The following is a 14,182-nucleotide window of genomic DNA, read 5'->3' on the forward strand; positions in this document are numbered from 1 at the left end:
CTCACACAAATAAAGATAGATCTAAAGAATTGGAAAAATATCAATTGTTTGTGGCTGGGCCGAGCTAATATAACAAAAATGAAAATTCTGTCTAAATTGGTCTACTTGTTCAGTGCTATACCAATCAAACTAATCAAATGTTATTTTATAGAACTAGAAAAAGTAATAAAAAAAATTCATCTGAAAGAATAAAAGATCAAGAATATAAAGGGAATTAATGAAAAAATACAAAGGATGGTGATTTAGTAGTATCAAATCTAAAACTATATTATAAAGCAGCAGTTATCAAAACCATTTGATATTGGCTAAAAAATAGAGTGGTGAATCAGTGGAATAAATTAGATATGCATGACACAATAATCAAGGCCTATAGCAATCTAGTATTTGTTAAAACCCCTGAACTCTATCTTCTGGAATAAGAACTCATTATTTGACAAAAATTGCTGGGAAAACTGTAAAATAATATGACAGAAACTCAGCATAGTTCTACATTTCAAACTCATTACCAAAATAAAGTCAAGATGGGTACATGATTTGGGCATAAAGAATGATACCATAAACAAGTTAGGAGAGCAAGGGGGTAATTTACCTATCAGATCTTTGGAGAAAAGAGGAATTTATGACCAAAGAAAAACTAGAGAACATTATGAAAGATAAAATGGACAACTTTGATTACATTAAATTAAAAAAGTTTTACACAAACAAAACCAACAGAAACAAGATTAAAAGGGAAGTGCAAACCTAGAAAAAAATCTTTACAGCCAGTGTTTTTGATAAAAGTCTCATTTCTAAACTATATAAAAAAGAACTGTGTCAAATTTATAAGAATATAAGACATTCCCCAATTGATAAATGGGTCAAAGGATATTAATAGACAATTTTCTGATGAAGAAATTAAAGCCATCTATAATCACATGAAAAAAAATGCTGTAAATCAGTACTGATTAGAGAAATGCAAAATTCCTCTCAAACTGGCTATGTTGACAGGAAAGATAATGATAACTGTTGGAGGGGATGGAGGATAAGTGGGACACTAATACATTATTAGTGAAGTTGTGAAATGATCCAACCATTTTGGAGAGCAATCTGGAACTATACCAAAGGCTATCAAACTGTGCATACCCTTTGAACCTCTAGTGCCACTACTAGATTTGTATTCCAAGGAAATCATAAAGAAGAGAAAAGGACCTTGTAGTAGCTCCTTTTGTGGTAGCAAAGAATTAAAAAATTAGTAGATACTCATTAATTGAGGAATGACTGAACAAGTTGGGATATATGAAGGTAATGAAATATTATTGTTCTATGAAAAATGATGAACAAGCTGACTTTAGAAAGGCCTGGAAAGATTTACATGAACTGATGCTGAGTGAAACAAGCAAAACCAAGAATATTGTACACAATAATAGCAAGAATGTGTGATGATCAACTATGAAAGACTTGGATCTTAGTGGTTCACTGATCTAACACAATCCCAATAAACTTTGGACAGAAAATGCCATCTGTATCCAGAAAAAAAAAGAAAGCTAAAGAGACTAGATTCACTTCTTTTTTTGTTTATTTTTCTCTCTCCCATAGTTTTCCCCCTTTTGCACTGATTTTCCTCTCTCAACATGAAAATTTATTAAAAATAAATAAAATTTAAAAAATACATTTGATCAAATGTATTTGGAATGGAAAACAAGTCAATTGGGGAAAAAAAAAACTTCTTAAAAAGTAGAATCAACCAAATGGAAAAGCAGATACACAAGCTAACTAAGGAAAATCATTCCTTAAAAGCTGGAATTGAGCAAATGGAAGCTAATAAGTCTATGAGACATTAGCAATCAGTCAAACAAAATCAAAAGAAAGAAAAAAGAAGAAAATATAAAATACTTCATTAAAAAAAACTGATCTGGAAAATAGATCTAGGAGAGATAGTTTACAAATTATTGGACTACCTGAAAGCCATGATCAAAAAACCATCTTTCATGAGGAAAAATGTACTTATATCCTAGAACTATTGGGCAAAATAGTCATTTAAAAAATCCGCTGATCACTTCCTGAAAGAGATACCAAAATGAAAACTACAAGGAATATTATGGCCAAATTCCAGAATTATCAGGTCAAGGAGATAATACTGCAAGCAGCTAGAAAAAAATAATTAAATAAAGAGGACAAAATTACATAGGACTTAGCAGCTTTTACATTAAAGAATTTGAGGGCTTGGAATATGGTATTCCAGAAGGCAAAAGAGCTTGGACTACAACCAAAAATCAATTATGCAGAAAGGGGTATAAGTAAATAAAGGGTATGGGCATAAATTGACTTTGATGTGATAATATAAAAAAGGAATTAAAGAGTGAAAAAGGATTATACTGAGAGAAGAGGAAAGGGAAAACAAATTGGAGTAAATTATATCATGAGAAGAAGTCCAAAAGACCTATTACTATAGAGGGAAAGAAGAGAAAGGCATGAACATTATTTGAATCTTAGTCTCATCAGATTTGGCTCAAAGAGAGAATCACATGCACATACACTTGGATGTAGAAATTTATTTTACCCTATAAGGAATAGGAGAAAGGAGAAAATAGGGAAAAGGAGAAAATAGGAAAGAAAAGTTGTGGAGGAGTGATAGAACCAGGAATAGATTGAGGGAGGTCAGAAGCAAAAAAAAAAAAAAACTATTGGTGAGAAGGAACAGGATGAAAAAAAGAGAAAAATATATATATGGGAGAAAAAAGGATGGAGGGGAATACAGAGCTGGTAACTGTAACTATGAATGTGACTGGGACAAACTCTTTCATAGAATGAAAATGGATAGCAGAGTGAATTAAAAAACAGAATACTACAATATGTTGTTTACAAGAAACACATTGAAACAAAGAGATGCACACAAAATAAAGGCAAAAGAATGGAACAGAATATATTATACTTTAACTGAAGTAAAAAAAAAAAAGTTCAGGGATAGTCATCCTGATCTCAGACAAAGCAAAGCAAAAATAGAGTTAACAAAAAGAGATAAGGAAGGAAGCTACATCTTATTAAAAGGTTCCACAGACATTGAAGTAATGCCAGCACTAAACATATATACATCAAATGGTTTAGCATCTGAATTTTTAGAAAAGTTAAGTGAGTTACAATAAATAATTCACAGCAAAACTATACTAATAGAGGACCTCAATCTCCTCTTTTCAGAATTAGATAAAGCTAGCCACAAAAACAAACACACTTAGAAAGAAGTTAAAGAGGTGAGTAGAATTTTAGAAAAGTTAGATATGATAGCCCTCTGGAGAAAATTGAAAGGTGATAAAAAGAAATATATCTTTATCTCAACAGTATATGGAACCTATGCAAAAGTTGATCAAGTTTTAGAACAAAAACAAGTATATCACAATCAGGTACAGAAAGGCAGAAATATTAAATACATTCTTTTCAGATTATGATGCAATAAAAATTAGATATAATAAAACTCCATGGAAAAGATCAGAATAAACAGAAAATTGACAAAAAAAGAAAAATGATAAATGTTTGAGAGAATGTGGGAAAATTAGAATATTAATGTATTGGTACATTTGTGCTATTGTAAATTGATCCAAACATACTGGAGAGCAATTTGGAACTATGCCCAAAGGGCTATAAAACTATGCACATTATTTTATTCAGTAATACCACACTATTGGGTCTGTATCCCAAAAAAATCATAAAAAGAAGAAAAAGACACACATACAAACCTGTTTACATCAGCTCCCTTTATGGTGGCAAAGAGATGAACGCTAAGGGGATACCCACCAATTGGAAAATGGTTGAACAAATTGTGTTACATGAATGTAATGGAATAATATGGGGCTATCTCTACGTATACTGATCTATATCTGGCTACTGAATCTAGATAGCTCTGGAAGGGAAAGTAAACAGGCGACCTTGCACAGACCTTCGTCACTTAAATCCAGTTCACTTGCATGTCATGGCATCACCTTTCTAATGTCATGGCCCTATTCGAGAATAAAGAACAAACAAATAACAAATATGTTCTATAAGAAATGATGAGAAAAATATCTTAAAACATGATGAGCAAGCAGATTTAAGAAAAACGTAAAACCTTGCATGAACTGATATTGAATGAAGTGAGTAAAACCAGAAGAACATTGTACATAATAAGAGCAGCACTGTTGAATGATCAATGTTGATAGACTTAGCTCTTCTCGTAATACAGTGATCTAAGACAATTCCAAAGGACTCATGGTGGAAAAGACTATTCCTATCCAGAGAAAGTATTTTAGAATCTGAATGCAGATCAAAGCATAGTATTTTTTTTTTTTACATATTTTCCCTTTTGCTCTGATTTTTCTTTCACAACACGAATAATATGGAAATATGTTCAATATGATTGTATACTGTTACCCTATATCAGATTGCTTTCTGACCTAAAGGTGGTGAAAGAAAGGGAGGAGAAAGGAAAAGATGGAAATAAAAATCTTATAAAAGTAAATGTTGAAAAATTTAAAATACACAGACACATATCTCATATCTAAATAAAAAAAAAAATCAAAAAACAAAATTACCTTCCTAAAGTACAGATCTTAACATATCACTCTAATACACTCTAGTGGCTTCCTCTCACCGCCAACATCAAATATAAAACCATCTATAGGGCATTCAAATCCTTTGACAACCTTATGATCTCCAGCTTTCAGACCAGACAACTTACAATATCTCCCATGTACACTTTGTAAACCAGTGATACTGTTCTCCTTGCTGTTTTATGAACACAATCTTCTTTCTCTCAACTTCAAGCATATCCACAGGCTGTTTAAAATGCTCTCCCTTCTTATCTCTGCCTCCTGATCTCTGCCTTAGCCAAAATCTTGCCTTCTATAGGAAATCTTTCCTCTGTTGGATTATTTCCAGTTTATCCCATCTATAACTTGCATTTGGCTATACAACACTACCTGCACAAAGATCTCTCCAGGAAAGAAAATGAACTAAAAATGTCATGAGATTTTTTCAAATATTTCCTGTTCTCTCCCTCCCCCCAAAATATTAATAGAGTGAGAGGAGAGTGGAGTTCCAGGGGGATTGACTATACTGGGTAGAGAAGAGGAAGACAGAGACAGAAATAAGGTTCACAAGGAGCCCACATCCACAAAAATATCTCAATTGCTAAGAAGCTTCACTTGAGGGAACACAATTTTGCACCTGAGTCTCCTTTCATTGTAAGAGCTTCAATGGACTGATTTTTCTCCTTTCTTGTGAGAAAGAGATCAGTTTTCTTTTTTCTGTTTAAAACAGCTTTGACTTTGGATTACTGCAAGGAATTAATTCATTTTGGTGGCACTAAAGTTAGAAAAAAAATTCTTTCCACTTACCTATTGCAATCTTTTTGAGCTACCTGTTTTCTATGCTTTAATATATATATATATGTATATATATATATATATATATATATACTTTTTTGATTTGTCATGAAAACTAACTACATGAATTGTCTGTGGATGCCTATGATATTATGAAAGGGACATAAAAATTGTCCCCTTTCTGTGACTTCCTTCTTGAGTTTGTCACTTGATCATACTGATAGTAATTGCCATGATAGGCTGAGTATTGTTATCAAGTTTCCACTGAGGGAATCAATTTTCATTCTTCTGCTTTGGTTGAGAAGGGAAAGAAATATGAAAAAATTTCAATATTCCATCGCAGCTTTTTTTCATTTTCGTCTCTAATTTTTTCCATTCCTCCTATCCCAGGTAACTGGGATATACACTAGATCATAATCAAAGAAATAGAATGGAAGTGGGTTACTAAACCACAGTAATGATCTCTGTAGAAGCATATTGTCTTAGAAAACAATATAAACATTGTGCATGTTTTATTGTATTTTTATTTATTTTAAAAATATTTCCAATTACATTTTAATTTAGTTCAGGCTATATTTGGAAGTGTGGCCACATATGAAGCTTTCAGGCTTTATTTTGACACTTTTGCACTAAAAAATACAAAGAAACAGCAAGAAGGCAAAAGAATGACATTTGATAAAGGTTTTAAGTTTTAATTGAAATCATGGCACTTTGAACATATTATTAAACATAATAACTTGTGGGCATCAGAGAATGGTTAAATTGCTTAGTGTGTGTAAAAAGATAAGGAACAATAAAATTATTATTATCATTCTTTTACTATTTGATAAATGTTTAACTTTTCCATTTTGCAAGTTCTTATCTCTGAATACATTCAATACTAAAATGTCACATGGATTAGTTCCTATTTGATGTTCAAATGCAATGTCTTTACTGTTTTAGAGAATTTCATTTTTATTAGGTCTAGACCTGTTTCTTCTCGTTGGCCACCATGCTTCCATTTGGAAAGTGCCTTTCCTTTGTATTGTCTGATATATATCCTCCTTTGTACACCTTCTCTAATTTCTGTTTTGCTACAATTTGGATAATTGTTTTTGTTTTTGTTTTGTTTTGCTAATAGTAATAATTATTGTGTCACCATATGAATCATATACCACCAGTCAATGGGTAGGAATTTTAACCACTTGACATCATAAATCTCATTGATACTTCAAATTGGCATGCTTAGATACAATTATGTTTTATAATTTCTACTGAGGGACTCAGTTTTCTTTCCTTATCAAGGACTGAGAAGAAAGGAAAAAAAACAGGAAGTAGTTTCAGTATTCCACCACAGCTTTTTTTTTTTTCATTTTTTATTGCTTTTTTTTCTGTCCTTCTAAGATATGTGATACATCTCTGATTGAAAGACATGTGTATGTGCATACATGTGCTTCTGTGTGTGAACATGTGCATATGTGTGTGTGTGTTTACCTTACATTCCCTCTGACAGGATTAAGGAACTAAGAAGTCATTTATTTAAAGGGGAAAAATCAACCAACCAGTGCATTTTCTGAGTAATTATTACAGATGCAAAATGAATTAAAGCTAGGAAAATAAGTTATACAATGACCATTATTAATATGACAGATTTGTTATTACTATATGAGATTGATATGTTTTAAAGAACTGTACGTGACATGTTTATACTTCCATATGTATTTTTCTGTACTTCTTTGTATATTGAAATATTAATGCTTTTATGTCCATTAAGTTCATAGTAAAAAGAAAATACTTATTAAAAATATGTTATTCTATGAACAAGCAATTTCATATAAAACATGGAGAAATGTATAGACACATACACACATAATGTCATCAGCAAGCTCAAAAGATACAATCATTTATAGTGGTTTATAATTTCTTAAGAAAAAGATTTAAAAGATGTTCTTGAGATTTAGGTTTACTAAGAAGGAGTCAAGCATTGTCCACTAGTACTTAGAAGCTTATTCACTTCCAGCAATGAGTCTCACTTTATTTAATACTTTGTTGAGAGCAAATTTCACATCCTTATTTCTTAAGCTATAGATTAAAGGGTTCAACATAGGGGTCACAAGATTATTTAATATCTGAACCACTGACCCAAGCAAGAGACTAGGGGTAGGCTGTAAGTAGATGATGATAATGGGCCTATAAGCACAAAGGATTGCTGTGAGGTGTGCACTGCAGGTGGAAAAGGCTCGTCGTCTGCCTTCTGTGGAGTGTATTCTTGATATGGAGATCCCAATGCGAGTGTAGGAAATGAGAATGAGGAAGAAGCATATGAGAGATAAAAGACCAACATTAGTGAAACTAACCCTTTGGGCTAAAGCTATATCTGTACAGGCCAGAGGTAAGACAGCAGGGATATCACAGAAATAGTAACCTACTTGGTTTGCGTCACAATAAGGTAACTGGAAAGTAAGGGAGGTCAGGATAGTAGCATGAACACACCCACCCATCCAGGTACTTGTTGCTAGAATGGAGCACATCCTATGATTCATAATAATTGTGTAACGTAGAGGGTGACAGATAGCAACAAAGCGATCGTAGGCCATTACAGTGTACAGGAAGCACTCAGTGCAGCCCAGGAAATGATAGAAGAACAACTGGGCTGCACATCCCTGGAAAGAGATGACTGGTGTCTGGCCAGAAAGATAAAGTAACATTTTGGGTGAGGTAACTGAGGAAAAACCCATGTCAAATATGGACAGGTTTCCCAGGAAGAAATACATGGGGGTATGAAGGCAGGAGGAAGAAATGATGGCTGTGAGGATGAGCACATTCCCTGACAGTGTGCATAGGTACAAAGATAAGAAGAGAATAAAGAGCACTCTTTCTAGCCCCACAGTCTCAGGGATTCCCAGCAAGATGAACTCAGTCACGACTGTGTAGTTCTTCATTTCCATAGAAAAATCAATGCTTAGCTGTCTGAAAAGAAATGTACAATTTAATTAATTAATTTTTTTTTTAAATACACTGCTTTTGAACCCTACAGAAAACATTCTTTAACTTGTCCCAGGAAAAAGACTGCTGTTCTCAAGGTCCTAAAACTTCTGAATACTAAGCAATAAAGATCCATGATCTCTTTGAAACAGATATCCACAAAGCCTAGCTTCTTAAATTGTGGGTTGCAATATCTATGGAATCTCAGCTAAATGTAGAAGTCACAGAATTATGATTTATTATCAATAAATATTTTATTTATATGTCTATTTTATATATACCCAGGGTGATATAAAAATTTCTCAAGCAAAAAGGGACCCAGACTGTGGGATACTTTAAATACCAGGATGTGACAGCTTTATTTTATTGTAAATGCCACTGGCAGCCACTGGAAGTTTTTGATCTAAGAAGCTATATTATGAGACCATGCTTTAGAAAGACTATTTTGGCAGCTATGTAGTAGATAGATTAGAGAAAGGCAGTAAGAAAATCAAATAAGAAATTATTGATATAGTCTAAGTTCAAGGAACTGCAGCTCCAAACTATAGAAATACTACTGTACATAGAAAAAAAAAGTATATTTCAAAGATATTGTGGAAGTAGAATTGCCATGATTTGACAGACTACATACAACCAAACCTATAGCATTATTCCAAATTCTTCTTCACTATAACAGAGTGGGAAAACAAAGATTCAATGTTTAACAACCTAAGAAAGAATCCATCCTTGGTTTTAGTTCGTGCATATTCAAGATGAATATGCAGTATTCTAGCCACTTCCAAGAGCCAGTGCATTCTTGGGAACCTTTAGAATTTTAGCCACTTCCAAGAATCAGAGGATGCACAGAGACATTTGAGTCAAGGCTTTCAAACTATTAGGAATCAAGCTTCTGAATACTAGCAGACTCATTTCCCCAGGGTCCAGGATTTAAGTAAATGTAAGAAAGCTAGAAAACAAAAGAATGATGGAGTATTGAGTGAGGAGAGGATCAAGAAGGAGAATAAGAAGAGGGTAAACTTTTTGCACTCACATTACTAACAGTTTTAGATATGATTGAAGCTGAAAAGTAAGATTTTTGTTTTCTCAAGGTTTTCCCTGCCATGCAGCAAAAACAGGAAAATGAAAGATTCTTGTAAAAATCAACTCTGCAGTCAGTGATTTTAAAAGTTTTTCTTTTTCAGTCATTTACTCAGGAAGAGAATAGTACAAATATGACAGTACACTTGCCTCCACATCAAGTACCTCTCAGATTACAAGAACTGAAACATTTTCCATATACATTAGAGTTTAAATTTACTTGTCAGCCCTTTGGGGCCCTATCTTTGACACTCAACAAGCCTGAAACAGAGGGATCAATTAAAACCTGGGGATTATGGGACATGAGAGGCGGGAAAACATTGACATAGATAGCATCTATAAGCCAGGTTTTGGTTGGACATTATAATTCTTTTGTTTGAATTCCCTACTGACAAATATTCCAACATATTGTGATTTTATATATATATATATATGTGTATAATATATACATATATATGTCTTTCTCTTCAAATAGCTTATAATTATAGGAACTATGACTTGTACTTCATATTACTTTCATAAAACCTATCATAGTGCTTTATTAATAGTTGGTGTTTACAAATATTATTTGTCAATTGAAGAGTGTGTATATATATATATATATATATGTCAGATTTGTGTAATCATCTTCTCTTAGTCAGATATATATCACATAAGGAGATGCTAATGATTCGCATTGCTTATCTCAAACAACTGTAGTTTGTTATGTAACAGCTAATTTCATGCACATATCATTTGGAAAGCAGCTAAGTCACACAATAATTAGAGTACTGAATTTTTATTACTTGCTATGTGACCTTGGGCAAATTACCTATAAAATGAAAATATTAATAGCAATTTCCTCCCGTAATTGTTATAAGAATAAAATAATGTAATTTTTGTAAAACCTTGTGGGGTCATTGTCCTTCACTTTTGAAGAGAACCAAAATGACATCATTATTTTAGAGTTGAATTATGATAGTTTGTCCAGCTACAGTTGATCAGATCAATAGGATCTTGCAATGCTTTACCACAGATTAATCACAAATAGTCTGTGTGAACATTTGGATAGGATTCTCTGAATTTGAGCATCTTGAGTTTCTTTTGAGCTACTTCAATTCTGCTTTGCTCACAGATTATAGAACCTTCTCTGATGAGAACATGCCAGCTGGGAGGTCCCATGCCAGTGACTTCCATGTCACACAATTAATTTCAAAGTTCTTAAGAGAGGCTTTGAGAGTATCCTTGTATTGTTGGGGTTTTTTTGACCACCATGTTAGCACTTACCCTGTTAGGTTCTCCATAAAATTATTTTTTGGCAAGTGTACACTGGCATTCAAAAACTGTAGCTAGCTTAATGAAGTGCTCTCTTTGCAGTAGAGTTGGAATGCTGCATAGTTTAGTTTGAGAAAGGACCTCACAGTCTGGTATCTTATTCTACCAGGTGATCTTCAGAATCGTCCTGAGACAATTCAAATGGAAGCAATTCAGTTTCCTGGGATGGCGCTGGTATACTGTGCAGGTTTCATGGACATACAGCAATGAGCTCAGCACAATGGCTCTTTAGACATTTAATGTGTGGTCAGTCTAATATCTATTCTCTCCCACACTTTCTTTAGAGCCTCTCAAACACTGAGTTAGCTCTGGCAATATGTGTGACAGCCTCATTATCGATGTGGATCTTCCTGGAAAAATGCACTGCTAGGAAACATGAATATATCCACAGCATTAAAAACTTCTCCATTTGCTATTACTGATGGTTCCACATATAGATGGTGTGGTGCTGGCTGACAGAGCATTTGTGTTTTCTTGGTGTTAATTAGCCCAAGCAGCAGAAAATTAATTCATATTTTGTTGCATCTCAGTTTCAGAGGCTGCATTGAGTGCACAATCATTTACAAACCAAAAAACCAACCACCAACACTCCCTCCTCTTTTGTCTTGGCTTGTAGCCTTTTCAAACTGAAGAGTTTATCATCAGTGTGATAGCTGATCTTGATGCCATCTTCATTTTTATTGAAAGCATTTGACAACTTGGCTGAAACATCATGCTAAAAAGCTTGGGAGCCAGCACGTAACCTTATGTCACTCCCTTGGTGACTGGAATTGTTTAAGAGCATCATCCATTATCCAGAATCAGAGCAATCATGCTATCATGAAATTGACATATAATACTGATGAATTTTTTCAAGCAACCAAATTTGTACACAATTTTCTATAAGTCTTTATAATTAACAATATCAAAAGCCTTGGTCAGGTCTATAAAAATCGTGTAAAGACTTTTTTTTTGCTTCTGGAATTTCTTTTGGAGTAGTCAGGCAGCAAATATCATATCGACTAATTTTGGGGGCCCTTTCTAAAGCCATACTGGCTTTCAGGTACATGATTATCTTCCAGGTAAGAAGACAGTCTTTAATTAACGAGGACTCTGGCAGTATTAGCATCAATTACTAAGAGAGAATCCCTGTGATTATTACAGGGTAATCTATTCCCTTTACCTTTATAGAAGTGGATAATGAAGGCATCCTTGAGCTCCTGGGAAATGACTTACCATATAATCTGGAAAATCTCAATCAGCTTTTGTATGAGCAATAGACCACTTAGCTTATAAATTTCAGCTGAAATAGAATCAGCACCAGGTGCTCATCACACAAAGGACAGCATTCAAAATCTCTTCTTAAATTGGAATTTCAACCAGGAGGGATCTATAATGATCATTATAGATGTTCTTTGGATTGTCACCACCTGCATAAAATTAAATTCATCTACCTTCTTACCCAGTCAAGAATCCTGCATCTCTCAGGGGTCCTCAAACTACGCCCGTGGGCCAGATGCAGTAGCTGAGGACGATTATCCCTCTCACTCAGGGCTATGAAGTTTCTTTATTTAAAAGCCCACAAAACAAAGTTTTTGTTTTTTACTATAGTCCAGTTCTCCAACAGTCTGAGGAACAGTGAACTGGTCCCCTATTTAAAAAGTTTGAGAACCCCTGCATAAGTAAAACTTTGCTTGTACTTTGCTTTCGATGGAATTAATTGCAGTGTCTTCTCAGATCTAGATGAACTGGTACACCCTATGGAGTTCTTGTTTTTTATTTAGCAGCTTGCTTGCTAGTCTTGATGTTTACCAGTGTTCTGACCCAGATGAACAAATGCAGTGCTGTACATCAGTTTTCTGAAAGCTGCTTACTCCTTTTCTGTTGTTCAGTTGACAGCTGCGCTGGGTCAGCGCTGACTCACTCTAGGTGCTGGTTGGGCGTGGCCAAGTCCGTGAGATTCTGGCAATTCGGGGTTCACTATTTATCTTTCGTATCTGTGTTGGATGTTTTATAACTTCTCTGCTAATCTACTGGCTTGCAGCCAGGGCAGAATAGCCACATTATGGTAGATTCCTCCCTGTAGATTCTCTGTCTCGGGGAGCTCCCACCATCCCGGGTCTACAATGCTGCAGTGGTGTTTATGCTCAGCCTACTTGTGCTTGGCCTGCCTCCTCCCATGCCTCAGAAAAGAGACCTTTTTCTGGTGATCTTCGAAATTATCTTCTGCTGGTAATTTGTTGCACTCCCAATATTTGGGGGTTCTGTCAGTCCAGAGCTAATTCAGAGGCTGAATTCGTGAATTAGTCTGAGATTAATTAATGTTGAGATGATAATTCAACCCATAGGATCTAATAAAGTTATGAAGAGAGAGGATAAAGAGAGAAGAGTTTCCAGAAAGAGACTTGAAATATATGCATAATTAGTATGTAAGATAGGGATGATGGACCGACAAAGAGGGAAGTGGGAACAGATGGGAGGAGAATCAGAAGAGAAAATTATCATGAAAGCCAAGGAGGAGAAAGTATCCAAGGAAAAAGAGTCTTTAACAGTGTAGGATAATGCAGAGTTTAAAAATGAGGACTAAGACCATTGGATGGGGGCAATTAACAAAAAGTCACCTGATAACTTTAAATGGAGACATAATAATTGAATAATAAACAGAAGCCAGTTTGTAAAAAGTGAAAGCAGAAATGTAGACAGCTTTTTACAGGAATTTAGCCACAAACAGGAAGGGATGAAACCTTGAGGGAATGGGTGGAATAAGCAAACTAATTTTTTTTGTAATTGGGGGAAAAGGGCATTTGGGGAAGGCAGCAGGGATTGAACCAAAAGATAAAAAAAAAAAAAAAAACTGAATAGTAAGAAACGGGGATAATTTGTCAGAAGACACAAGTAAGATTATATGAGATCGAAGATTATATGAGATCGATGGTACTAGTAGAAAATCTTGGCAAAAAGAATGGCCACCTTTTCATCAGAGACAAGAAAGGGGACATGAATGAGAGATAAGAAATTTGGTAACATAAAACAGTGGAAAAAGGAGAGCTCATCAGTATGATGCCCATAAAATCATAGGTATAAACTGTTCCTAACTTCCCCCAAAGTAACACTATTCAAAACTATTACCCAAGAGAAAGACATGTACATTCAAAGATGAGTTTCTCTTAAGATAATTATTTCAAATAAAAAGCACTGCATTTATCATAATAAACATTTCATAAACTCTGAAAGGAAAATGAATCTTAGTCTAAATGTTCTTTTACAGAAGAAAGAAAACGTTTAACTATTTTTTTCTCATGTTGGCCTAATTTATGTCATATACTACACAGAAAAGAGGGAATGATAACACACAAAGAGAGCAGAGACATGGCCACTTTTTCAGGAGGGAGAGGACTCTGACCTATAGTTTCTACACTAAGATGGCAACAGAGACCAGAAAGAATAAGGTCTCCTTATTTAGGCCTCTGCATTTAGTCCTGACCCACATAAAACTCTTTTCAAGGCTCTTTTTA

General features: G+C 34.3%; 1 protein-coding gene across 1 annotated transcript; it reads right to left on the minus strand.

Moving 5' to 3' along the window:
* Positions 1-7,318: 7,318 nt before the first annotated feature.
* On the minus strand, positions 7,319-8,260 carry LOC100928795 (putative olfactory receptor 10D4). Its single transcript, XM_003764108.1, has one exon. It carries the CDS (start codon positions 8,258-8,260, stop codon positions 7,319-7,321), a length of 942 nt encoding a protein of 313 aa, XP_003764156.1.
* Positions 8,261-14,182: the final 5,922 nt, after the last annotated feature.

This window comes from Sarcophilus harrisii, chromosome 3 (genome assembly GCF_902635505.1).
Source record: "Sarcophilus harrisii chromosome 3, mSarHar1.11, whole genome shotgun sequence".
Taxonomy (NCBI): Eukaryota; Metazoa; Chordata; class Mammalia; order Dasyuromorphia; family Dasyuridae; genus Sarcophilus; species Sarcophilus harrisii.

Bases quoted from the DNA above. Each gene is read 5' to 3' on its own strand.
- LOC100928795 (XM_003764108.1), bottom strand. From the start codon at position 8,260: ATGGAAATGAAGAACTACACAGTCGTGACTGAGTTCATCTTGCTGGGA.